This window comes from Rhododendron vialii, chromosome 12a (genome assembly GCF_030253575.1).
Source record: "Rhododendron vialii isolate Sample 1 chromosome 12a, ASM3025357v1".
Lineage (NCBI taxonomy): Eukaryota > Viridiplantae > Streptophyta > Magnoliopsida > Ericales > Ericaceae > Rhododendron > Rhododendron vialii.
In genome coordinates, this window is record NC_080568.1 from 12,389,427 (window position 1) to 12,416,517 (window position 27,091).

Here is a 27,091-nt window from a genome sequence, read left to right on the forward strand (position 1 = left end):
TAGAAAGATAAATAAATACAGTATAACGTTAACAATAAAACGAGTGCAGTTATTTTTTCTCCATAATAACTTATCTAGCCTTTCCTTTATGAACAAATTCTAGAGAGCATCAAGAAACAAGAAACAACTTGACTTTTACTAGCCTAAATCTCTTGGGAATGGAATTTTTAAGCCAAGAACACCCATATTATATCTCATAGTGCAGCCCTAATCCACCCACTTCAAAATTTCAAATTTTTTACTTTCTCAGAGTGCACCCTCTAATCGACAAACTACCCATCTTTAACCTCCCTAATTCCACCCCCCAACCCACAGTCGCCTATTACCCCATCCCTTGCCAATCTCTGGCTTTTCCCCCACCCCTTTCTTGAAATCACCTACCCTCCACATCATTAACACCGCCACCCCTCTCCACCCAACCCCATCCTAACATGGTTACCACCTCCCTAATAAACCCATAGCAAGGTGGTGTAGCCATAATTGTACCCACCTCAATCAATGGGGATATGGGCGGGTAGGACTGGAGACAGGTTTACCTTTGGCAATATCAATTCTAATATATAGAGGGAGAGCAGCAGTTTGGTGTCTTCCATTTTTGAAGCACTGCTACAAAAGTGATTTTCATAATTGCCCCTCTAAAAATTAAGTATTTATGACTATTTTTAACTTGCCATTAAATAATTGTTATGGGCAAAATAGTAATCAATTTAAAACCACTTACCATAACCACCACCCCACTATGCTCACTCATCCTAAAGATGTGCACACACAATATGTGCCCACCTTCTCTTATGCATAAAGTGGCTGCTCACAGAAAGTTTTACCATTGAAATAGTAGCCCTTATACATCCAAAAATTGAGGAAGCAAAGAAACATCATGCCATGGAACCATATCCCCAAATCAAAGTCGATAGACATCTGCCAAGGCAGGCCTAAAGAATCATTCAATTTATGTGCCCCCTACTTCAGTTATTCTTTAAGAAAGACGATAAATAATGACATTTATATTTTAAGGACATGATTTTTTAGGCAGTGAATAGAATGCCATAACCACGTGTCACTTTAGGATGGCACCTTGGTGATCCAGCATCACAGCGAAGGAGAAACAACATATCGGTCTAGTTTTATGAATAGGCTAGATATCATTCTAACATTTGTGCTCAGCTAGATCTCGTCCAAGTTTACGGGCTCTTGAATTCACAAGAAAAGCATAAACACCTAGAAGACAAGGAAAAGAGTAAGCTCAATTAAAAAATAATTTCCTCTTATGCTTACAATCCTATCTGTGATAGTAAAATGTCCTACTATGACTTGGACACAATAACAAACGATACAAAGAAAATTACCAAAACTAAAATCCTAATTCTTGTAGACAAAGAATCCTAATTAAATAGGAAAACAAAATCAACTCGAATAAAGAAATGCAATATTTCTTAGCTAACAAAAACTTTCCAAGCCAAATTTAAAACTAGAATAATAAGAATATAAAATCTTCCAAATCTTGTCGTGCATCATTTCCGTCTTGCTTTAAAAACAAAACTCGTCCTTGAGTTTCCGTTCGAGTAAAATATCTCGGTACACTTGCACTTGTCTGCATCAACTTTATATCTCAAATTAATTTTCTCGAACGAGAACTTTACGAATGAGCTCCACTTAGCCTCTCCTCCAAAAGTATAGTCCCATCTTCTGATTTTTAGCAAGCCGACCATGAACATGATAATATAGAGCATGGAATATTTCAACCTCTTGTTTCTCTCCCATAATTTGTTCACTCAAAATTTGTCTTGCCAAGATCCTTTTTAAATGTGCTTCAATTGATTAACAAGATCTGTGGAGGCTTCGGTTATGGCTTCGGTAACCTGGCCAGACCATCGTCAACCGAGGCCTCATATTGATACGGTCTGCGGGACTGTACAGACGGGCCATAGCGTATATCCTTCTATCTCCTCCTTCGGTGTCGAGTCTCCTGTTAATGCTTCGGGGTATCACCGAAGCAAGCATTTCGTTAAGGTCTCTGGAGAGAATGTAGCATACCAAGAGGGGACCAGGAGCGATACGTGGCAGATAGGATCACCTAGGCCAGGTTTGGCCATGTGCTTCGTAACCGCCTTATCCGGTCCGTCATTTGTGATGTCATCCGAGGCAGTTACCCGAGCGTATCCTTCACGCGCTAGCTTGGAGCCCAAGTAAACCTAGGTCTATAAATACGAAGGGACTCTAACCTAAAGAGGTATGCCATCTTTCCCTAACCCTAGATCTATATCCTCCTCTGAGATCTAACTTGATCGTCGGAGGGTCACTGGGCTATTCTAGCCCTAGTGACTTGTTGCAGGTTCAGAGGCAGGTGAACGGAGCAACAGAAGAGGAATACTAACTCAGGTCAAGGTCCCTCCAAATCGAACCCCTACAATTGGTGACTCCGTTGGGGACCTAGCCACCCTTTCAACTTTCACCTCTTCCCCTTTCTCTGCTCCATTCAGCGTTCCTGAATCGAACATGGTCGACATCGACGACACGCATCACGGTGGTACCGCCCACGGGCTCGGTTCCCTCGTGGACCACAGCCTAGCTTCCGGCGGAGCAACCGCCTTTGGAAAGACCCATGTATCCGTCGGAGTTGGCGCCAGAGCGTCAATCCCAGACCCAGGCCCATCCTCCGAGCTCCACTCCTACATCCGCCATCTTGAGCGAAAAATCGACGACCTCACGACGGTGATGGACCGCGACAGACACGTCCGAGACGAGTTGGCGGAGATCAAGCACCTCCTCCAAATCTCCCCGTCTCATTCCTCTGGGAGTCGCGGCGGAAGAAAGGACCGTCACACCTCCTTTCGCAATCACGAAGGCGGTCGCCTGCTAGGGCACAGACCCCGCCCCTCAATCAAGGATCGTCTCGAGTCACCAAGAGCGGCGGACACTCGAGCCCCAAAAGACACATTGCACAGAGACCGTTCCCGCTCCCCTGTGCAACTTCGAAGGAGACCATCGGCCTTTGAGAGGCTCGGTGGCGGGAGCGTCTCTGCCTCCTCCACCCACTCGGTCCTAGTGGGCAGAATAGGCCGGGAATCTACCCCTAGCCTCACAGGGGCAGCCAGGGGAGATGACGGCCTTGTAGAGATCCAGACCAGAGGATACCGCGAGCGCCTGAAGGGCTCCGGAGCCAGAAGTCCCATCGTTTCGCACCCCGGCAGCGCACACAGCAGGAGCCCGATCACCGAGCGCCTCGAGCCTTCCGCTCGGGACAGCTACCACCATCACCGCCAAGAGCGCTTTCCCAGGAAATCGGTTAGTGTTGATCCAAAGAAAAAGGAATATGAACGATTGGACAAACTTGTCCCCAAGAAGCGTACAGCGACCGAGCGTCCAGACGGTCTCGACCGTTCGATCCGACCTCATCGCGACGCACAGCTTACACGACTCACGACCTCCCCCTTTACGAGAGAGATCGACTCGGTTACACCCCCCCCTCAAGGGATTCACCCAACCCAAGTTTGCCAAATACGACGGCAAGACCGAGGCGTACACTCATCTGGTTCAATATAAAACTGTCATGTCTCTATTTCTTCGGAATGAACCCGCGGACGACGCCTTCTTGTGCAAAGTGTTTTCTGCAAGCCTCGGCAACCTGGGCCTCACCTAGTTCAATCAACTCCCGGCTCGGTCAATTTCTTCATTCGATTCCCTCTGCGATGCCTTCATGGCCCAATTCGTAACCAGCAACAAGCACGAGAAGGAGATCAATTCCCTCTTAGCCCTCCGCAAGAGGAACGACGAAACGCTCCGGCAGTACGCCGACCGTTACTGGGAACTATTCAATGAGATAGAGGGTTGCGACGGCGTCATCTCTGCCCGAGGATTCAAGCTCGGTCTCACCTCCCAGGACGAGCAAGTCTACGACGACCTCGCTCGCCATAAGCCAAACTCAATGAAGGACCTTATGGCTCGAATTGAGGGCTGGTGTCAGCTCATCGAATCCAAGGCAGAGAGAGGCATTGGGAAGCCTACGAGTTCTAAGACATTAAACACTTCGGTATCCACACCGGTCCCCGCACCTGTCTCAACGCCAAAAAAACAGGTCAACACCATTAAGCAATCGCCGAGGAGGGGACCGAAGCCAAGCGATTTCAACGCTGAGAAAACCGTCTTCACCATTCCCATCTACCGGATCATCGATCAAGTGAAGGACCAACCCTTTTTCTCCTTCCCAAATCAAAAGCTAGGAACCGAAAATGGGAAAATCAAGAATCCCATCGTCCGATGCAGTTACCACAACGAACAAGGTCACTTCACCACAGCATGCAAGCCCTTCAAGGCCTACTTGGAACAGCTTGTCACGGGTGGCCACCTCGGCAACTTCATCGATCACGAGAAGACGACGGCCCGGGCTCAGCGGACCGAAACAAACACCGAGGAAGAGGTCCAGACAATCCACGTCATACACGGTCTCCTAAACCCCGAAGCCGCTCGCATCATCTGGGCCGATCTAAACGAAGCCTCTTCTTCCAAACAGGTCATGTTGGTCGGTCCCGAACCGAAGCGCCCCAGAACCGATGACGGTTCCAAATGGACGATAACATTCACCGAGAAAGATCTCGACCGCATCCAGCTTCCCCACAATGACGCCCTCGTGGTCACACTACGCATCGGAACTTTCAACGTCCGTCGCGTCCTCGTAGACCAGGGCAGCTCGGCCGAAGTCATGTACTACTCTCTGTTCAAGGATCTGAAGATTCCCGACACCGACCTCCGTCCCTCTGAAGTTCCTCTTATCGGCTTCAACGGAGCTCTTGTCTGGCCCATCGGTATGATCACTCTTCCTGTCCGTGCCGGCTTAGTGACTCTCGAAATGGAGTTTGTGGTAGTTGACGTCCCAAGCCCTTACAACGCAATTGTCGGACGCACCTGGTTGCATAGGCTTAAAGCGATTGCCTCCACCTATCACCAAGTGGTCCATTTCATTGGCACTCACGGGCGCCTGGAAGACTTGTACGGAGATCAAGCTGCGGCCAAGAAGTGCTACATCAACGCTGTCCGAAGTAACAAGCAGACCTCCCGGGTTAATCTCATTGAAGTCCCCGAGACCCCAGTTTTGGAAGACGTCGGTAGATCCCCCGACGACAAAACCATAGAGGACGTGGCCACCATCCCAATAACTGAAGACGGTTCCTGCTCCTTCCTTGTCAGTTCCTCACTTAGTGATACTGATCGGAATGACACAGTAGCCTTTCTCAACCGGAACATTGAAGTATTCGCTTGGACCCCATATGAGATGCCCGGGGTCGACCCCTCCTTCATTTGCCACGAACTCAACATTGACCGAGCCAAACGTCCGGTCTTGCAAAAGGCACGACGGTCCTCTCCTCTTCATTCCGAGGCCGTTATTGAGGAAGTCAACCGACTCCTAAACGCAGGGGCAATCAGAGAAGTCCAGTATCCCAAGTGGTTGACCAACACCATTGTAGTCAAGAAAAAGAATGGCAAATGGCGGGTATGCGTCGATTACTCAAACCTCAACGACGCCTGCCCAAAGGATTTCTTTCCCCTTACCCGTATTGACCAGCTCGTCGACGCCACTTCCGGGCACGAGCGACTCAGCTTCTTGGATGCCTACCGGGGCTATCACCAGATTGCCATGAGCGAAGGCGACGTCGAGAACACGGCCTTCATCACCCCCCATGGCATCTTCGGGTACCTTGTTATGCCCTTCGGTTTAAAAAATGCCGGGGCCACCTTTCAGCGAATGATAACCAAGATGTTCGAACGGTTGCTAGGCGACAATATGCTGGCTTACACCGACGACATGGTGGTCAAAAGTTTGCGCGCCGACGATCATCTGACTCACCTCGCCGAAGTCTTTGAGATACTCAAGAACCACAAGCTCTACCTCAATGCCGAGAAGTGCGTCTTTGGTGTCAGCTCCGGCAAATTTCTTGGACACCTCGTCTCCCGACACGGTATTGAGGCCGATCCTTCCCAGATTCGCGCTATTAATCAACTCTCGGCTCCCCACAACAAGCGTGATGTTCAGCGTTTGACCGGCATGGCCGCAGCCCTGAATCGGTTTATAAGCCGTTCTTCGGATAAATGCCAGCCATTCTTCGCACTTTTAAAAGGCAGCCGACGGAGCTTCAATTGGACAGAAGACTGCGACCGAGCCCTCCAACGACTAAAGGAGTATATTTCTAGGGCTCCACTCCTCGTCACCCCTCGGGACCAGGAAGACTTGTTCCTCTACCTAGCTGTCTCTCCACACGCTGTAAGCTCGGTACTCGTCCGCCAGGAGGATCGGGAACACCAGCCAATCTATTACTCCAGTAAAACACTGACTCCCGCCGAGACGCGTTATCTACCACTAGAAAAGCTCGTTCTTGCTCTCATCTCAGCCTCCAGGAAGCTCGCTCCTTACTTCCAATCACACCGCATCATCGTCCTTACCGAATATCCTTTCAAGTCCCTCCTCCGGAAGGCAGATCTCTCCAACCGAATCTCACAATGGGCCGTTGAGCTTGCCAAATTTGAAATCCACTTTTAGCCTCGGACAGCAATAAAAGCTCAGGTGCTGGCCGACTTCATCGCCGAGCTTACGCCGCCCACTACACTCGCTTCGGCTCCCACCCCGAGCACCGAGGCATTGCTCCAGGCCAACCCTAGCACAGCATGGCAGCTTTTTCACCAAGATGTTTGGAAAATGTACGTCGATGGCGCCTCCAATAGCCGAGGCGTAGGTGCAGGCATCGTTCTCCTCTCACCCTCCGGTGTCTTGCACGAAAGCTCACTCTCCATCAACTTCCCAGCCTCTAACAACGAGGCCGAATATGAAGCATTGATCTCCGGACTCAAAACTGCCGACGCCATTGGCATCGAAGAACTCGTGGTTTACGGCGATTCCCAATTGGTGGTTAACCAACTCTCCGAGGAATATGAAGCTCGGGATGATCGCATGCGTACCTACCTCAGCGCCGCAGTCCAGCTCATTCAACGCTTTAAAGCAATCAGAGTCGAGCACATCTCTAGGGAACAAAACGCCCACGCCCACGCCTTTGCAGGGCTCGCTTCGGCATTCTCATATACTGGACACCGTTCCATTTCCTTCAATTCTATTGATAAGCCCAGTTTTGAGCTCGAAGATCTACAAAAGGAAGTACTCAACATAGAGCTTGGCCCGAGCTGGATGGACGAAATTGTCCTTTACCTGAGGGATGACTCCCTTCCCGCTGACAAAAAGGAGGCTCACCGATTCCGTAACAAAGCCGCTCTCTTCTGGCTCAATCCCAACGGCAAGCTTTACCGAAGATCATTTACCGGGCCATACTTATTGGTTGCGCACCCACATCAAGTTCCGGGCATCATCGAAGAGCTTCATGCCGGCGACAGCGGTTGTCACTCCGGTGGACGGTCACTCGCCCACCGAGCCATCACTCAGGGGTATTGGTAGCCGACAATGAAGAAGGATTCTGAAGAGTTCGTCAAGGGTTGCAAGAGGTGTCAGATGTTCGCTCCCATTATCCATCAGCCGGCCCGGGACCTTAGCCCTCTCACCAGCCCCTGGCCCTTCTCCCAATGGGGCATGGATATCGTTGGAAAGCTCCCAGTCGCTCCGGATGGATTCAAGTTCCTCTTAACCGCAACCGATTATTTCTCGAAATGGGTCGAGGCCGAGCCCCTGGTCACCATTGAAGAAACAGACGTCATCCGCTTCGTATGGCGAAACATCATCTCTCGCTTCGGTGTGCCGTTCGCCATAATTACAGACAATGGAAAGCAGTTTACAGGGCATAAGTACCGGGCCCTACTTGACGAATACGGTATCAAATGGGACACATCCACTCCGGCTTACCCCCAGGGTAACGGACAGGCCGAGGCTGCAAATAAGGCAATTTCATCTGGACTTAAGCGACGACTCGAGTCATGACGGGAAAAGTGGGCCGAAGAGCTACCCAGCGTACTCTGGGGCTACCATACTACGCCTCGGTGATCCACTGGTCGCACTCCCTTCTCATTGGCATTTGGAATGGAGGCGGTCATCCCTCTCCGGGTCGGACTCCAGACAATGCCTACAGAAAACTTTGATGAGTCGGTCGATAACAACAGCATTGCTTCGGACCTCGACTTAGCCGAAGAGGAACGCAAGGATCAAGCTCGCGTCATACCAACAGGAGGTTGCAAAAGGTTACAACCGAAGCGTCCGCCTTAGGTCATTCAGGCCTGACGATCTCGTATGGAAAAAAGTAGTGGAGAAATCCAAAAAGCGAAAGCTAATGCCCAATTGGGAGGGCCCCTACCGAGTTCTCAAGCACCTCGGATCAGGATACTACAAATTGGAGAAGTTGGATGGTTTCCCCATTGCTAAAACATGGAATGCAAACAACTTGAAGAAGTTCTACGGATAGTGCTCGGTTACCAAAGCCCGCTTAGTCTTTATTATGTTGCATTTTCTTTTAAAGTTTTGAAGGCAATTTGCTTATGTATTGACAGCACTGCAACGAGTTTGAATGAGAATTCTCTCTTTGGCACTATTCGTACACTTTGACTGTTTAAACTACTTATACTCGGTCCGTTCTTGCCCGGACCGTTTTATACCGACTTCAGGGATATTGTTCTTCCATAGGTGATACCCTCGGACAAAATTCCCACCAAGTCGCCCAGGCCTCTTCGGTCGTCTGGATTTCTGGTCGCTCGCTTTAAGGATACTCGGTCTCCTCCCGAGCCCCTTATACCGACCCACCAAAAGGTTCCCACTGCTCGGACTCGCTGCGTCCCGAACCTATGGCAGAAGCCATATCCCTTCGTGACTCCGGCCTACATCCCTAAGCAGTAATACCATCTCGCGTTTGCTTGCTAGACTTATTTCCATTCAACAAACGGGCGTGCAAACCCAAAATTCATTAAATAACTGGTTCTGATTCGGTCCCTACCGACCCTCCTCGAAACAGGGGCTTTGGATCAAATCACTTTTTCTTGATTAAACATCTTTGACGATTGGCAAAACTCTTCGGTTAACGCTTCGGTCAAACTTGTTTCTACAAACTTTTCAAGTCTCACCGAAACAGGGGCATCATAACCCAAGGAGCAAACCAATCATACAAGCATTTCAAAGATAACATTCAAGAAAAGAAAGCATTCATCCACAAAGCATTATGGGTTTCAGCAACAATCCATAAACAAAAAGTTACTGCTTCGATATCAAACATCTACAAACCCTGGAACAGCAAACTCCAAATGTCCGGAGCCGTCCAGTCAAAGTTACAGAATCTAAAGATGAAATCTCAAAAATAAAAGGAAAGGAAGACACCATCCTAAGAACGAGCTAGGTGGTTGAGCTGGTCCTCGGGCGCAGGTGCATTTGGATCGGCCTGGTTCCCGAGGCCCTGGTCCTCGGACGCAGGCTCCACCACCTCCTCCTCTTCCTCAGGAAGGACAAGCTCTTCGGGAGGCGCCTCGGGAAGCATTTGGAGATCAGAGTCTTCAGGGAGGTTGAGCCTCCTCACCAAGGCTTCATGGCCATACCGAAGGCCGTCCAAGAAACGGTCCCGATGCAGTTCAGCCTCAATCTCCCGAACCTACTTTTTATACTCTACTCCGGCTGCGTCCCAACCTTCATCGTAGCCTCCCTTCCTCACGAAATCAACCTCCGTGGCCCGGGTGACTCGCAATGTGTTGGCATCCTCCTCGGTCTTGGCGGCTCTGGTCTCTGCCTCCACCCTCTCCCCGTCGCACCTTTAGAAGTCCGCCAGGTAGAGCTCGCAAGTCTCCCGAGCCAATTTGAGGTCTTCCTCCTTCCGAGCCAACTCCCAAGCAAGCTTCTCGGTCTTTTCTTCCTGCACCTTGCACCGGTCATTGATAGCCAATGCCCGAGCTCCCGCCTGCAAACAAATAACAAAGGAAATTCACCAAGTGCAAACATTCAGATTGAAAAGAACGGGACGCAAACCATTAACTTACATTGAAAAGGGCCTGAGCTATCTCGGCCGTGACGTCCTCGGTCAGTCCAGTGACAGCCCAGGCATCCCTCGGAAGAATGCTTCCTCGGAGCATCCCGAAGGCCACTCCGAGGTTTTTGACACTGTCGACGTGGTGGATCTGGCGGCCGGCAAAGTGACGGAACTCCGGAGCCCAGGGGAGTTCCCTCGGATTGACCCAGGAGCCCTCCTCCGCTCCACCGGTCCCCCCTTCGAGCTCTTCCTGTTCCTCCTCGATCAGGATCGTCTCCTGATCCCTCCCTTCTTCGTCTCCCCCCTCGCGCCGAGTCCTCCTCTCGGGGGGCTCCTGTGGTGAAACAGGAGTCGCCCTCGAAGTCCCGGTGCCAGGAGTACCGGGGACTGTTCCCCTGCCCCGACCAGCCGGCCTCCGGCGCCTGAGATTCAACACCTCGCGAGTTCCAGGGCCCGCCATTTCCTCGCTCAAACCGGTCCTCTCCGGCGTCTCGCAATCAACCTCCTCGCGAATGACTCCCCGAGGCGCGGATGTGCTTCCCTCGGCTTCGTTCTCTCCGCCTGCCCTCCTATCCCCCCTTCCTGCACCTCTTCCGGCTCTCCCTCCTCGGCCTCATCCTCGGCCTGCCCTTGGAACCCCCTGCTGCCTCGGTTTCTTCTTCAAAAAGCCCGTGTAAGTTGGGATATACCCGAGCAGCTTTGGTGCGTACCGGCTTGTTATGGGAATGGCGTAGGCCGCTGTAATCCGGGCCCGGTCAGCTCTTTCCCGAAGCCCTTGAACGATTCCCTCAGCTGCAAGACAACCAAAACAAGGAATCAGTATAAGTATGCTGGGTATAACAAAAACATACAAAGCATCTACTGAAGATAAATTTCTACCAACCAGAAGCCCCGGTCCCAAACTGCACTCGGGTAATGGTATCTGCATTCTCCCCGGGCCCGAACATAAAATTGCCGATCACCGAGAGGTAAATGTTTGCCCACTCCTCGGAGTTGGGGAGACGGTCGACAAGGAACGTGTCATACCCCGTCCTGCACGAGAGGTAGTATCGGTTGCTCTCTCGGTTGACTCCTACGAGGTATACTCCGAAGAGTTCCTCGACCCCAAAGGTCAAGTTGAATTGCCTCCTCAGCTCAATAACGCTTGTGATGATTCGGTAGGAGTTTACTGTGAGCTGGGAGGAGGTAAGAGAAAGGGTCCGGAGAACTCGTCGAACAAACTGATGAAGGGGGAATCTGATCCCTCCCTCAGTAACTGCCATCAAGGGAAAAATCAATTCCCCTGGTCGGTGAGGAAGGGTCTTGGGGTTGTTGTCAGGAAGCAGCCGGACCTCTACATCCGGAGGGATGCTGTAAACCCTCCTGAACTAGGCGTAGGCAGCCGGGGTCCCATTAAAATATTGGTTCAGATAGGGACACGGTCTCATCGGCCTCCTTCGTCCCCAAACCTCCTCGGGGGCATCGGCGAATGGGCCCGGTCCGTGGCTCGAAGTACTAGGGATTTCCATCTCCCAAGGAGCGAAGGCTGTGACGGGGCGTGAAGCTCTAAGAGGGTCCGAAGGCTCGATGACGTCCAATGGGATTCGGTAAACGGCTCGGGCACGACACTCCTCAAAGATTTCCTCAAGGTCGGCAGAAGAGGAGCTACTGGTACTGTCCGAGGAGACTTCAACAACCATTCGCCCCTACCTAGCAACAAAAAAAGATGTGCAAAAACTCGTTAGCTATATGCTCAGGGAGAAGCAACATGACCTAGCAAATAGGAACGAAATGGTCAACGCTCCTCGGTATATTTCTGGGAACCTTTCCCCGAGAAAGGTCTCCGAGGCCAGTGGTTGTTTCTATGGTCTCGGGTTGAAGATTGGCCTCGGGAAGAATGTGGCCCTCGGGTTGAATTTAGACCTCGGAAAAACTAAGAACATAGCGCTGGAAACGCCCAGCGCCGCCGTAGGACGAACAGCGGCGAACGGCGATACAACCACAACGCAAAGGGAATGCAGATTAAAGGGGAGAAAACTTGAAGAGAATGATCAAAACATGAAAACCAGCAACTGAAGATCGTCATACCTGAGTTTCGTGTCGAGATCCGCGTTCAAAACACTCAAAATCTCAATTGAAAGTTGGAAACAGACGGCGGCGGCAGTTCGACTTCAGAAGCGGAGGAAAAGTGACCGTCTCACCTCTGTCTCTCCTATTTATAATGGGAGAGATGGAGGGCTGCGCGGGAAACGAGGCGTCGTGCACCGAGCCGTCAGATCGTCGACACGTGTTATCATCGGACGGCCAGTATCAAGGGCTCTGCACCGAGGACAAGCGCCGGATATTTAGACCATAGGCGTAATGACGCGTGTCGTCGAAGCGACGTTTCGTACCAATCAACTGACATGGCACGTGCCAAGACAGCCTTTTTATTCTGAGACTTCGGCAACTGCTGACACGTGGCTCTCATCACTGACGCAAGTCGAGCGGAATCTGCCAAGGCAAGCTCACTCTCCGGTAGTTCTCTAAAAAAGATCAAGGCCTGATATTTCATACGATGGGGTCAAGACCCTGAAGCAGAGGTGCAAAGCTCCAGGGGCTTGAGGGGCTATTGTGGAGGCTTCGGTTATGGCTTCGGTAACCTGGCCAGACCATCGTCAACCGAGGCCTCATATTGATACGGTCTGCGGGACTGTACAGACAGGCCATAGCGTATATCCTTCTATCTCCTCCTTCGGTGTCGAGTCTCCTGTTAATGCTTCGGGGTATCACCGAAGCAAGCATTCCGTTAAGGTCTCTGGAGAGAATGTAGCATACCAAGAGGGAACCAGGAGCGATACGTGGCAGATAGGATCACCTAGGCCAAGTTTGGCCATGTGCTTCGTAACCGCCTTATCCGGTCCGTCATCTGTGATGTCATCCGAGGCGGTTACCCGAGCGTATCCTTCACGCGCTAGCTTGGAGCCCAAGTAAACCTAGGTCTATAAATACGAAGGGACTCTAATCTAAAGAGGTATGCCATCTTTCCCTAACCCTAGATCTATATCCTCCTCTGAGATCTAACTTGATCGTCGGAGGGTCACTGGGCTATTCTAGCCCTAGTGACTTATTGCAGGTTCAGAGGCAGGTGAACGGAGCAACAGAAGAGGAACACTAACTCAGGTCAAGGTCCCTCCAAATCGAACCCCTACAAGATCTTATAATGGATATTACAAATCCAATCAAATTGTTGCACGGTTGCATTCTCAGAAAATCAACAAAGTAAACTTTAGGCTTGAAACATTAATGATAGGACTTTGGTACCATCTTTAACATTGGTTGACAGTGACACATTAATTATCGGCCAAATTTAAAGGAATGGGGGCTATTCTAGCCCTAGTGACTTGTTGCAGGTTCAGAGGCAGGTGAACGGAGCAACAGAAGAGGAATACTAACTCAGGTCAAGGTCCCTCCAAATCGAACCCCTACAAGATCTAATAATGGATATTACAAATCCAATCAAATTGTTGCACGGTTGCATTCTCAGAAAATCAACAAAGTAAACTTTAGGCTTGAAACATTAATGATAGGACTTTGGTACCATCTTTAACATTGGTTGACAGTGACACATTAATTATCGGCCAAATTTAAAGGAATGGCTTGATAATATGGCAATCACATGAGATGGCAGCATTGAAACCTTGAACAAAAGGAGCATGAGCTGTGTTGAACCTTCAATGATGGGGTGCATCCATGCCCTGGATGAATGCTTCAAATAGATTTTCTGTGAGTACTCTTAAGTTAATGTTTTCAACCCCAATTATCTTCACATGTGTTGTTGGCCCGACTCTCCTCATCAATGCAGCCAGTTGTATGAACCACCTCCAATGGAAAATTATTTTTGTCCTCACCAACTTGATTGCCAGCATCAGTATCAATTTTCTGCTTCTCAACAAAATTCATATCAATATTCCGATCCGATCATCAAAATCGATTATGACTTCTTCAACCCTTTTTCTAACGACATCTTTGGCAAGAGTGGTTGTATTTTGTTGCTTTGGTCCATATTACTATTTCTTTAACAATTGCTCATAATTCTCTGGCAAAAATCTCTCCATCATAAATATTCTGATCCTTGACCATTGCATGAGTACGACGCTAGTCGTATTGATCTCTTGAAGCTTGAAAAAGTAGCCACCAACGTACTACAGGACCTATAAGCTTTAACAAAATATACCCAACTTTTCTTTGGCAAGAATTTTCATACATTCAGAAAAAAAATCCTCCATGTCAAGTATCTAATCTACAATATCCTCAAAATATTCACTACCACTATATTTAGGCGATACCTAAAATCTAGATCAGAGTGAAAATTTGCAATGATGATTTGAACTGCTTCATGGTTACAAACTCCCCTCTGATTGGCCCGCGAGGTTTTGTAGCCTAGGATTATTATCAATTGAACCACAATCTTAGAGCATCCGTAGCTGAATAATCAAAACCAAAAGGTTGCTAAAGTTAGCAACTTTTGTTCAAAAAAGAGCTCACATTGAAATAACCAAACTTAGCAACCTCTTAACAACTCATCAAATTTTGGCCATTGGATAATCAAAACTAGCAACCTTTTGTCAATAACCAAATTTATTGGACCCCAAATCTTCTCAATCAAGTACAATCATCACTGGTAATTGAAACTCACTCTCCATAAAGTAAATATTTTATTGGTAGGTGAAACTCACTCTCCACTTTGGCAAGTGGTTGTACATTTAACAATGTGGATCACTTTATGGATTTTAACAAATGCTCTTCACTTTCACTTATTTTACTACAATGTCCTTCAATGTAGAACATTAGATTGAGAAGAAAAAATTTGACCTTTAATTTGAATTTTCCCAACTCATTTTGATTATGGGAAAAAAAGAACCATGTGGGACTTGACATTGCTAACTTTAGCAATCCCCTTAAATGGATAACCAAAAGCTGATGTGGCAACTTTTAGTTATCTAATTTTGGTTAGGCCACTACGGATGCTCTTAGACTAGGTAGTTTGCGATGCGCCTAAGGCGATTCCCTAAGCCCCCTGGGTTATTGGCCACCCTTGGGTAGCATCCCTGTTGGACACAAGGCACATCATGCTCACCTGCTGATGGTCTATTGGCACATCATCTTTGTCAATTGTTGTTGTTGTCTCTTGAATGCACCCAACAGGGTCAAGCCCATCATCACTGTTGTTAGGGTTCACTTCATTAACTTCTTTGGTGGCCATTGAGACAAGGGAGCACCACGCTCCGATACAACTTGACACAGTGTTGTAACTGAAGAGAAACTAGATATCATTCTGATAGACGAATGGGTTAGATATCATTCTATTCTAACACACGTGCTTTTACTAGATCACGTCCAAGCTTACAGGGTCTTAAATCCACAAGAGAAACATAAACACCTTGAAGACAAGGAAAGGTGTATACTCTCAATCCTATTGGATGATTGAACTAAAAAGTACTTGCTCTCTTGGGCTGACAATCCTAGTTAAAAGAGTAAAAAGTCCTACTACAACTTGGACAAAAGTTAAAAAACAATAAAGAAAATTATGAAAACTAAAATCCTAATTCTTGTAGACCACAAATCCTGATAAAATAGGAAGAATCAACTCAAATAAGGAAACGCAATATTTCAAAGCTAACAAAAATTTCCTCACAAAAATCTAATTGTAGAATAATAAAAGTATGTTCTCAGAAAAAAGAATTATAAAAGTACAGAAAATATCTTCCAAATCTTTTCCTATATCACTCAGAAAAGGTGCCATAGAGGGGCACAATAAGGTACAAGGCTGCACCAGCGTTGTAGGGCAAATCTATAGTCTTGATACTCAGCCAATTCTCATGGTATTTTTTTCAGACAGAGAATATTCTTGACGTTCGTAAAAGTGATCATATGAACATTTTGTATGCTTGGAAGACGATGTGGTAGTCATAGATTCAGCATAGGGACTGTCAGCTTCACTTTTCTTAACTATTTTCATGGTTTTGGAGTGTTTGCTTAGTCATCAGCTAAGCCCTTGTATCACAAGGCACAACGTGCCACACCATATGCTAGGATGCATCTTATGAGCATGAAGCCAAGGAAATCAAGAGGAAAAGGACAAAAGAGTAATTACAGGATTGCTTGGTTTCATCTAACTGGTCAGAGGGCATCCCACCGAGAACAATTCGTAGGATGATAGTCGTCCACCCAGAAGTCCGAGAATGTTAATCACAAGGACCAGTCATCAGTCCCGGAATGAGGAGCCGAGAAAGGGATCTTGGCGAATCATGGTTCTAGTATCAAGCCCAAGAACAAGGAACTTGCAACCTTCCAATGAGGTGACATTATGCCGAGGACGAAGCCCTCCCGAACGGAGAAGTCGAGAATGGAATGCATGGGCAGCTACCAAATGGCATGGCATGTGCATCCAAAATGGTTACTTTATGTTCCATCAACCAGTTAAAAAGGACTGAAGTGACAAGTAGCCGCATGGGGACATCCCAACGACAAGCAAAGATCTCAAAAAAGGACGATAAATGAGGTAACCAACCTGAGGGTTGTTAGCCCATTTGCCTATAAATACAAGAAGTGAACATAATAGATGGCTGTGCAAAATACTAGACACTCTCTATAACAAATATAAGCCGGCAAACCCTTATCTTGACATGATAGGTCCTCGAAGACATGGCACAATGAAAAACATATGTCCTCAAAGGAAATAATTGGTACCACAATGTCTCTTGTACAAATTAAACCAATGACTATATAACCTGCCTGAAGGATTTGGAGCAGTAGCCCTTGCAAGAGAAGTTCCAACACTTTGATTCTTAGTCCCCATATTTGCAACAATCTTCAGTCAATTATCTTACAGAAAAAATTAAGATCAGATCAGACATTTATATGTCCCAACTTCCTAAATGTGGAAGCAACATAGCCAGTTGAAAACCCCTCTCACCTATCTCCATTTGTCTTTTTCTAGTCAAAATAAGACCAACACCATGCGTAATCTCCATCTGTTTTGCACCATAATGATTTTTTTTTAGTACTTTGGTTACATTCCAGTTGACTTATAGGCTAGAGTAAGCAAATAAATATAAAATGTTTCAACTTGGCATTTAACTATGCACCCAATATATATACCTTGGATGTCTTGTAGAATTACAAAAGTTTTGGGAGGCGCTCAGGGCACTGAAGCTTACAATAATCAAACAAGGAGGCTTCATAATCAAAATGGCCCAACTATATCCCAAAAACTCCTGGCAAACGATGAAAATAAATTTTAAGCTATGACGGATGATCAACCATCAGATGTAAGATAAATGAAAGCCACATCATTCTTAATAAATCTGATGCCCAAACAAAAAAACATGGTTGCCTTCCCCCACAAATTATGCAATTGAACACCATGGCCGAGTAGTGGTTAACACAGACGCAAAGTAAAACCAGTGTACTGGTCAATAAAATAGCATGTCAAAAATCTCAATAACAATTAACAACGCAAAATGCTTGCAAACTTGATAAACTTCGTTATGGGAAAAACTTTTTACTCTAACACCTTTCATACAAGCGGTGGCTTGGCAAAACAGTTATTCCAACATCAAAAAGTTGAAAGTTGGAAAATCGGCTTTGACCACAAGTTGGTGATTGAAAACTTTTACGTGGGTACAAACTAAAGGGTCTTCAATTTTGCTATCAAACTCAGATTCCTATAAAACTGCGTAGTGGTTTTCTTGCCTTACTCTAGCCACTAGTTTATCCATTGCAGTATTGGGCAGTTGTATGGGTGTTGGGTGTAGGTATGTACCTACATTGCAAATTCATCTATCATGGATTTTTTAATTTGATTTGCCTTTGAGAATTGTATGGAGAGGGACATGCAATGGAGTTGTTCTATGGAGATGGGTGGGTGGGTGGGTGGGTGGGCGAGCGGGTGGGGTGGGGATGAGCGGATGGGAATTACTACCAGCTGGGTTTGGTTTGGGTTTAGGATTAGGTGTTAATTTGGGAAATATGGAGTAGATGTTTGTATACCAGGTGGCACAACATGTCAGCTCCATGTATGCTTTAGTAAAAGCAAATATGAGTGCCCTGTTGTACTCCACCTCAGCTGACCGTTAGCAACTTATGAGATTGCTGTGTTTTTTGGATGGAAAGGGTAGCATTGACTTTCGTCACAAAGTGTAAGGGTAAAATTGAAATAAAAAAATTTACAAGGACCATATAAGTATTTAAGCCAAAAAAAAACTATATGGAAACTGGATTGAAATATATGAGAATTACTAGCGCATGCCCGTGCTTGAGCAATTAGCACACACAAATCATTATATGTGCTCACATGCAATGTCTCTAGTGACGAAATTAACATAATCTAAACACCCAATGCATGGGCATTCACTGAAGGCACTTGTTCAAGCACATGCCAATATAATATGGCATATGAAAACATGTCTGGATTTTTATCGCAACACATTTTGACATGCTATTATACAGTCGATCATGGTATTGCTCACATCCCAAAAACTCAATCTTCTTCATAAAATCCAATATAACAGTTTTAAAATAAATAAAGCTTCATATTTGATCCATATGACACCAATGATTGAATTTAATGAAATAGAGCAACATCTAACACATTAAGTAACATACGGAGGCAAAAGAGATGACAGAATTGTGCCTTTGAGGTGGTTTCACTTATACCTCCACATGGATTTCAACATTGCAGACTTCAATAGCTTCAAGCTCCATTACCAAGCTCAAACTCCTAGGATTAATGCGGGAGGTTGCCACAGCACCCTGTATAAATCAATATTTTTTCCGCTCATAAATACAATTTCAAGCATCAAAACACTTTGCAAGCTGCTACCGTTGTTATGTTTGTTCCCTCATCCGTATATGTGCATGTAACAATGAAAGTCGAGCTACTTTTCAGAACCAGGTGCGTGGGGATCTTAGTCCTGAAAATTAATAGTGTGTAAAAATGAATAAAACCATCCTCTTTCTATTTTTCTACCCTTTTTCATGGTGAAACATGCACTCTTAATAATCACAATCAAACGAAGTGGAAAACATAAAGAACTAAAGTAAGAAGTCAACACTTGGATTTTATAAGTAGATTAAAAAAAAAAAAAAAGCATGTTCAAAAGTATGAAAACTAATGGGCTATGAGTACCTCTTGAGCAAATACCAATTTAACTTAGACTTTCTTGTTCAGCCAACCAACAAAATCTTCCTCTTCAAATAAAGGGTTATCTTCCTGCACAATGGAGTGCAACCAACCAGTTAAGAAAGAACAAATATGAGAAGCTCCAAACCACAAAATAGGGAGACTGAGCTGTTGGCCTCGTAACAATGATCGTAAGATGATTAGAGTTTCAAAAAAAAGATTGAGAAAATGAGAAAAATGTGGCAATATTAGAGTTCAAAGAAAAAACTTTACAATAGAGTAGTCGATTTTAAATCCACATGGAACTTTAGGCAAAAAGAACCCCTAAAACAATACCTTTGTGGTCTTGAAACACAGAGTTCCTGATAACCTTTGTGGTCATTTGTTGGCCTAATACATTGTTCATAAGAAAAGAAAATTAATCAGGTCTTCCAAAAAAAAAAATTTAATCAGTAAAATATTGAAAAACAAAGTAAAAGAGAAACAAAGTAAAAGAGAAGTAGAGAGGAACAAAAAAAAAAAGTGCAAATTGCTCTCTATGCAAAAAAAAAAAAACCTTACTAACCATAACCATGGATATTAGAACAAAACCAATGGGAGGTGAGGGGCGCGTTGGGAGGAGAGTTGCAAACAAATCAAAATCATTTCATGTTTAAGTGTTTGTAAACAAATCAGAAACTCTTAGGTTATTAGAGAAACGTTTTGATTATAATATAGATTCCTTTCTGGTTTGATTTGTTCCTTGTTAATAGCAAATAAAGTTTGCTTTCCATGGTAATGTACTGTAAGCTGGAATAGAAATTTTCGAATATTTATGTGTGTGAATGTCTTTGTTTTGGAATGGTTACCTATTTAGTTCTCACTCTTTTCCCAAGTTAATTGAAAACGTGTGTATCACATGGATTGCTAATTACCTATTCAAATTTATCGTTAGCCCTACTACTTGTTAATTTCAACCGTTGAAAAAATATGTACCAATCCTATAATCGAAAATTTACGGATTTGAAAACCACCATCCCGTATTATATAGATGATCATATCAAAATTTCCTTATTATGTACTCTTTCGATAATATAGATGCCAAAATCATGGAATCAATTATGGCATTTCTTTGGTCAGTAAAATTTAAATTAAAACTTACTCGTATTTAGGTAGTCATATAGAATGGGTAGGATATACTTGCATGTACAATTAGTGCTGAATTTAGGTTACGGAAAAGGAAACAAAATTAAATCAAAATGAAGGAGATATGTATAGTCTTCTCTCATATCAGGAAAATGTGTAAAACTTAAAAGGAAATCATCTTTAATGCTAACAATAGGTCAACATATAATTTGGAAGTTTGGCAAACATTTACATTACTGCAGATTTATACATTAGGAAATATTCATTCGATTCGACGGCTACAAAGTTAATAGGAAGTATGATCGAACGGTTGTAGAGGGTGCTTTGTTTGTATGAATAGCCATTTTAGTAGAAAACTGTTTTATAATATAGATTTTATAATATAGATGATAAGTTAAAACCCGGCCCAGCCCGGCCGGTTGAACTGGGAACCAATCAAGGCAAGGCAACGGTCCGGACAACCCACAGAACCGTTCTAATATCAAAACCGCTCTAAAAACTGAAAACCGGATTGACCCAACGGTTCAACAGGCGAACCGTTCACGGGTCATGCGAACCAGCCGGTTATTTGCATCTCGTAAATACCTCTTAAAATTAGGGCTCCGGCCTTCTGAGTCTTGGCTTCCAGCTATCATGCGCTACTTTTAGCCACTCTCTCTCTCCCCCCATGAAACCCAGCTAGCTCCGGCGAAGTGCTCCATAAATCTCCGACGGCGTCGTTTGGCCGTGGGTGGTTTCTGAATATGGGTGGTTGTCGTCGCAGTTGTGGGGAGGGGAGGAGAGGAGCTTGAGTGTGTAGATGACGCAGGTTGTTTTTCTTGGGAATCTGAGTGGATTTGAAAATAGAGGAAGAGGAAGAAGATGAAAAGCTCAGGAGGGATGAAAGTGGAAGAAGTATAGGAGTATTTTTTTTCCCTTTTCTGAAGAAGAAAGAGTCACGGATGAAATCAGAAGGGGGAGGAAGCGTGAATTGGTGACAGGTAGCACAGTCTCTCAAATATGTTGCATTAAAAGTGGAGAGAAAATTAGTTGTCATAATTGTGAAAATTTGAGGGAATTTTTAGGATTTTTTTTGTAATTTTATAACTTATATTACTTTTTTTTGCATATTAAAAAATATATTTATGAAGTAATTATGATGTCACGATTCAATAGCGGTTCAACCGCGATTGAACCGGTGACCCGTCTGCCCGGTCCCTTCTCCGGTTCGTCCACCGATCCGGGTTTCAAAACATTAGATAAGGGGTTCCAGATAACAAATATGCAATACTATAGTGTGGGAAAAATAGCATCAATTCTGTAGCTATGAAGCACCGACACTTCAAAAGGGCGCTATATCCATGTATTGGACATGGGGACACTTATTGGACACGTCATGTGGCGTACCCAATAATTTTTATTATTTTTTGATAGGGGGCACGGCTGGGGACATGGCTTGGGGTCAAAATGTAACATTTTTAATTTTAGAGGGTTAATATGAAATTATTCAAAACGTTTGGGTTAAACTGTAATTATGTCTTTGAAAAGAAATTATACAATTTGTGAAATTTTTCATATACAATGGTCCGTAAAAAAATTTACATATATTTATTAATTTATTTATACACGTAGCGTATCCCCCACCGTATCCTTATCCCCATTTTTTTAGAATTGCCGTGTCCGTATCCATGTTCGTGCTACATAGTTCTATAGAACAAAAAAGAACATACAAAATGAGAGTTTGGGATACTCGGACGTTGGAACAATAATTTTAAATTTTTTAAAACACGATTTGCAGTTATTATTTACTATACAACTTTCCTTGTTTTTTATCTTCCATTATTGATGTCTTACTTCTTCCTTTTAAAGAATACAATTACCCTCTTTGTACTTTTCTCGTTTACTTCACAGTTGCTTTGTCAACTCTATTGAGCATTCGGTAAACAAATTAGTCAATTATAGCACTTGGATTTGATTTTCAAAGAGTTTTGGCCTCGAATCCACGAAATATGTTGTCGTGTACAGTATGTGGCCCAAATGGCTTAAACCATATGGTTGCATTTAGTACGCATTCATGATTTCATTTTTATTTATTTATTTTGAATGTCTCTTTTTATTATAAAGGGTCACCTAATTCATTGGATTTTCCATTGTAGAAAATGACATTGACCATGCCTGTCGATTTTTGGCTTGGCACTCTTCCTATTGTACTCATTCTTACAGGGGTCATCTTGACATATCAAGATCTTCCTTAGTTTGGATTCATCCAGGATCCCAGAATTATTACGTAGGGGTACTATATCTTCTGCACTATCTGATTTGTGATAATTTGCGTTTATCTCCCAATCAAGTGTCTGATCAAGTACGTAGGGGTACTATATCTTCTGCACTATCTAGTTTGTGATGATTTGCGTTTATCTCCCAATCAAGTGTCTGATCAAGTGGAATGAAGTTTCATGGTCCAATGAGTCATTTACGATGGTTGGTGCACTTTGCATTGTATCTTCTCTTCTATATTTGTATTTCTTTACCTAATATTCAATATATTGTACTTATGATTCTAAGAATCAGGTAATGGTTGGTGCATTATTAAATAAAGGGATTTTTAGAGGCCGGTCCTTTGTTTAGCTTTGGTTTCATCCCAACCCTGAATATATTATTTCTACCTAATCTTTTTAAAATAGTCCTGACCCATATTAATTCGAACAAAAATACCCCTGGCTATGAGAACTGGCTATGTGAACTGGTTATGAGAACTAGCTGTATATAAGAACTGGCTATAAGAACACTGACTATGTGAACTGGAAAATACATAGTTCACATAGCCTTACCAAACACTAAAATACACAATTCACATAGGTGAATACACATAGTTCACATAACCGAAAATACATAGTTCACATAGCCTCACCACACACTAAAATACACAGTTCACATAGCCCAAATACACAGTAAATACATAGCTCACATAGTCCACCACACAGTTCACATACCTCTAAGACGAACTAAAAATACACAGTTCACATAACAGCTGACATAGTTCACATACATAATAAATACACAATTCACATAACCTCACACAACAATTCACATAGGTTCACCGCACAACCGCACAACATTACATAGTTATAGTACGAGTATACAAACTTGATAGGTATGAAGACAATATTTACTCAAACTTAATTAATTCCCCACGATTTTACCACTTCAGAAAAAATAATTGATTATTCAACCTAATGAACTTTCTCCAAAACTTGCTAGGAGCCTCATGTTCGTCAAAAAGCTCATCAAGAAGGCTTCGAAGAAGGTAATCAAACTAATTAATGAACCTGCTTTTTTTTTGCGAGTGAGATGCCCAGCACATATTCTCCAACCTGGAGCTCCTTTCCTGGTATTCCAAGTGGCAACCACCTTGATCAATGTCCGACGCTCATCCATCTCGTCGACACCCGTCTCTCCAACTCACGGCCGCCACCGCTGCCGCCTTGTTCTGATCCTCCATCACCGACGCCCCGCTGTCAACAATTGCTGACCCGTATTTCCTCTTTCTATGTATATTAAAAACTCGTGGGCTATGAAGATCGAACTTCGGATGTAAACTGATAAAGTTTCGAAGCGATCGAGAGAGAGAGAGAGAGTGAGTGGTCTGTCAATATGAAAGCATCATCGGCCGTAGTCATCGAGATATGGGAGGTTCCCATTCACCTTCTCTCTCTAAGGGCAAAAAAGTCATTAAAGAACATAACCGAGCCTATCAGGTTTGGGAACAATATTTAAGGTTGGGATGAAACCAAACCGAAAAACTAGGACCGGCCTCTAATTTTCTATTAAATAAACTAAATGGATCCTTGCATCATTGCGTATGAATACTATTTCTTCTGCATTATCACAGCAGTGATGTTTTGAGTTTGTCATCCTATTATATGACTATCTGATCAAGTGAAATGAAGCTATGTAGTCCGAAGAGCCATTTCCAATGATTTACCCTTTTTTATTGTATTTTTGTCTTCTATTTTTATTTTTTATGTAACTTCTAATATTTTTAACTTCTAATTTTTAAAAATATGTAATTGGTTGGTGCATGCACGATTATATGGATTAAATGGATTATTGAATCATAGCGTATGAGTACTATCTCTTATGCATTTATCGCCTGATTAAGTGATTGTCTAATCAAGTAAAATGAAGTCTCATAGTTCCATGAGCCATCTATGATGAAGAACTACATTACCCTATTATCTCATTATTAAAAGAACTAACTACAGTTCACTTGCCTCCCTAAAAGCAGCACAGAACTCCAAGAACTGCAAGGCATGGCCAGCGTCTTTTGGTGGTAGCTCAATCCCAGATACACTTGTCAACTCGGTACCCTGGGGCAATTGGATGCTGGCATAAAAATCTTAGTTGTGGAACTTCAAGGAATTTGTCTTACTCTTCCGACATTTGCTATCTTGAATCTCTTTTAACCCTTCTCGCTTCAATCTTTTTTGCTTTTTCTCATCAAGGTTTGAAGGCAAAGGTAGATGTAAATTCGAATTGCTGTTTTTGGTTACAGAATTTTCGTTTCCCCACTGTTTAGGCAAAGCAACAGCAGGCTCCTGTCAAACAAAATGGTTTAGTAACATGAACGGTTGTAGACCCTATCCACAAGACAATAAATCAGATTCTCAGAATATCCTTCACAGAAAATAAACAACATAATAAATACATTGTTCGAAGTGGAAATCTTTGTTGGCCCAGTGACTGGGCTTTTTACAATCTTGTCAATACCATAATTTTCGAGGCCTTTAACACAGAGCAGCTCTGAAACAGAGGAAAATCCAGTAGCCTTGGCTGTGTGCACGAGTCTGCCAGTGGGTTGGTGTCCTTGCTTCTTCCTAAAAAGAGCATGTTTCCAGATTCACCACCAGAATACTTAAAAACATGAACAGCTTTGGCAAAACATACACCTACCTCTGCAACAACTGCAATTGCAGATGCCTCTGCACTTCGGGCAAAGCCAGTCCTCCAAAACTGTCACTTCTTCTACCTTCATATCTGTTTTAGGATCAGACAAGTCAGTTCCATTGGGGTTGTGCGTGTGTAATGTGTATTAAAAATGCCAAATGTGTAAAAGGAACACATCGTCATGTCTAACCTGTTCAATAGGCAATTTTTGCAGTAACTGGTAGTACATGGCTTGTTCTTCTTCTTGTTCTTGGAGGAAGCCACCAAACCCATGGCTCTATGGCGGCACTGGTGAATGATACATTTTAGATTATGAACCAATACAATCCCAAACATAAGAAACAAGGAGACAAATATTTTCCGAATTGTGTTGCTCAAGGAATCTACTTGTACGATCCCACAGTAACATTAAGTTACTATCCCAAAATAACAGGTCACAAAATTGGCACGATTACCGTCCAATAGACCTAATTGACAGATCTTTAAGTATAGTTGTGAGTCTTGTGATCACATGTTCTCATCAACCAAGTAGATACATGCATGTATGATTTGGTAGAATTAAATTTAGATGTTTGGTAAGTATCCATACCATCGATAAACATAAACCATTAGCTCACAGGTCCAATTCTAAGACCATAAACATAAATCTCAACACCTTATAACTTTTTTACTCCTTAGATCTTATTAACTATACCAATAACCAATTTGTCTAACTCACATATCTCCAACAAACACATCTCGAATAATATAAACGACCTTTTTATTTTGATAACTCATGTGTCCAGGCAAGCATATGCACACCTCGACTAATCCTGGGGGCCCAATCCCACCGCCTACTTGCGGGGAACCCAATTAAAGTCGAAGCAAAGCTCCATATGGACTGGCCCCAAAGGAGTTGATAGGACTTGAGGTGTTGCGAACTGAAAAATATTACCTAGCACTTATTTAAAAGTACGTGTCAAACTCAACTATCTCCAACCAGTGTTCTAAATGGCCACCTAGGCACTTGCAGGTACCCCGCTGCCACGACTATATCCCTAGGCATTTTATTTGGTGCTTTGGGAGGTTTGGCGGCATTTGGCGGCGGCCTTAGATGGACTAAAATGTGATTTTTTAAATAAGAGGGCTTAATATATATATCGGGGCAGTTCCGGAGACAATTAATTAGACACCTAAAAAAATACCTCATAGTTCCCAATCAAATTTTAATGATCCAATCCGCTAAATGTGATCAGAACGTGATTTTAAAGGTCCCCGTGAGAAATCAACAAAAAAAAGACCAGGAAAGGCTTGATTTGAGCAGTTTTTAACTTAGATTTGATGAACAGTTCAATTAAAAATTACTCAAAACAAGCACTTCCCAATCATATTTTTTTGCTAATTCTCTTGCGAGCACCCTTAAAATCATATTTTGCACACATTGAACGGTTCAGATCATAAAAATTTGATCAAGAACTATGAGATTGAGATTTGGGGTGTTTTTTTAGGTGTTTAATTGGTTGTCAACGGAACCGCCCCGTGTGTGTGTATATATATATCAGTTCCAATCGGCCTCCACAATCAAAGCCCTAACTCCAACTCTAGGCGTAACTCTAGGCTTGACTTCGCTGAACTCTTCTCTCTGTCACGTCGCCTAACTTTGCCAATATGTCCCTCTCTCACGCCTCTCTCTCTCTCTCTCTCTCTCTCTCTCTCTCTCTCTGTGGAGGCTTCGGTCATGGTCTCGGTATCTAACCGGATCACCATCAACCGAGGCCTCATATTAACACGGGCCTGTGTATACCTTTCTGTTTACTCGCTCGGCGTCAGGTCTCCTGTTGACACTTCGGTTAATTACCGAGGTGTGCATTCCGTTTGGGTCTCTTGGCAGAATGCAGCATAGCAGGAGGGGACCATGAGCAACACGTGGCGAAAAGGATCATCTGGGCCAGGCCTGCCCATGTGCTTCGTAACCGTCTTATCC

General features: G+C 44.2%; 1 protein-coding gene across 11 annotated transcripts in view; it reads right to left on the reverse strand.

Moving 5' to 3' along the window:
• The window catches only part of LOC131310781 (uncharacterized), a 38,630-nt gene extending 14,786 nt beyond the window's left edge, over positions 1-23,844 (reverse strand). For 6 of the 11 annotated variants that reach the window (XM_058337985.1, XM_058337983.1, XM_058337984.1 and 3 more), the window contains exons 1-2: positions 23,511-23,637; positions 17,055-17,170 (exon numbers count right to left, since the gene is read on the reverse strand). In XM_058337985.1, coding sequence (XP_058193968.1) covers positions 17,055-17,137 — 83 coding nt within the window. In that variant the 5' untranslated portion in view covers positions 17,138-17,170; positions 23,511-23,637. Of the gene's footprint in view, positions 1-1,054; positions 1,219-16,047; positions 16,783-16,869; positions 16,928-17,054; positions 17,171-23,510 lie in introns of those variants that run through there. The other 5 variants (XM_058337986.1, XM_058337981.1, XM_058337980.1 and 2 more) reach the window with 3 other exon arrangements.
• Positions 23,845-27,091: the final 3,247 nt, after the last annotated feature.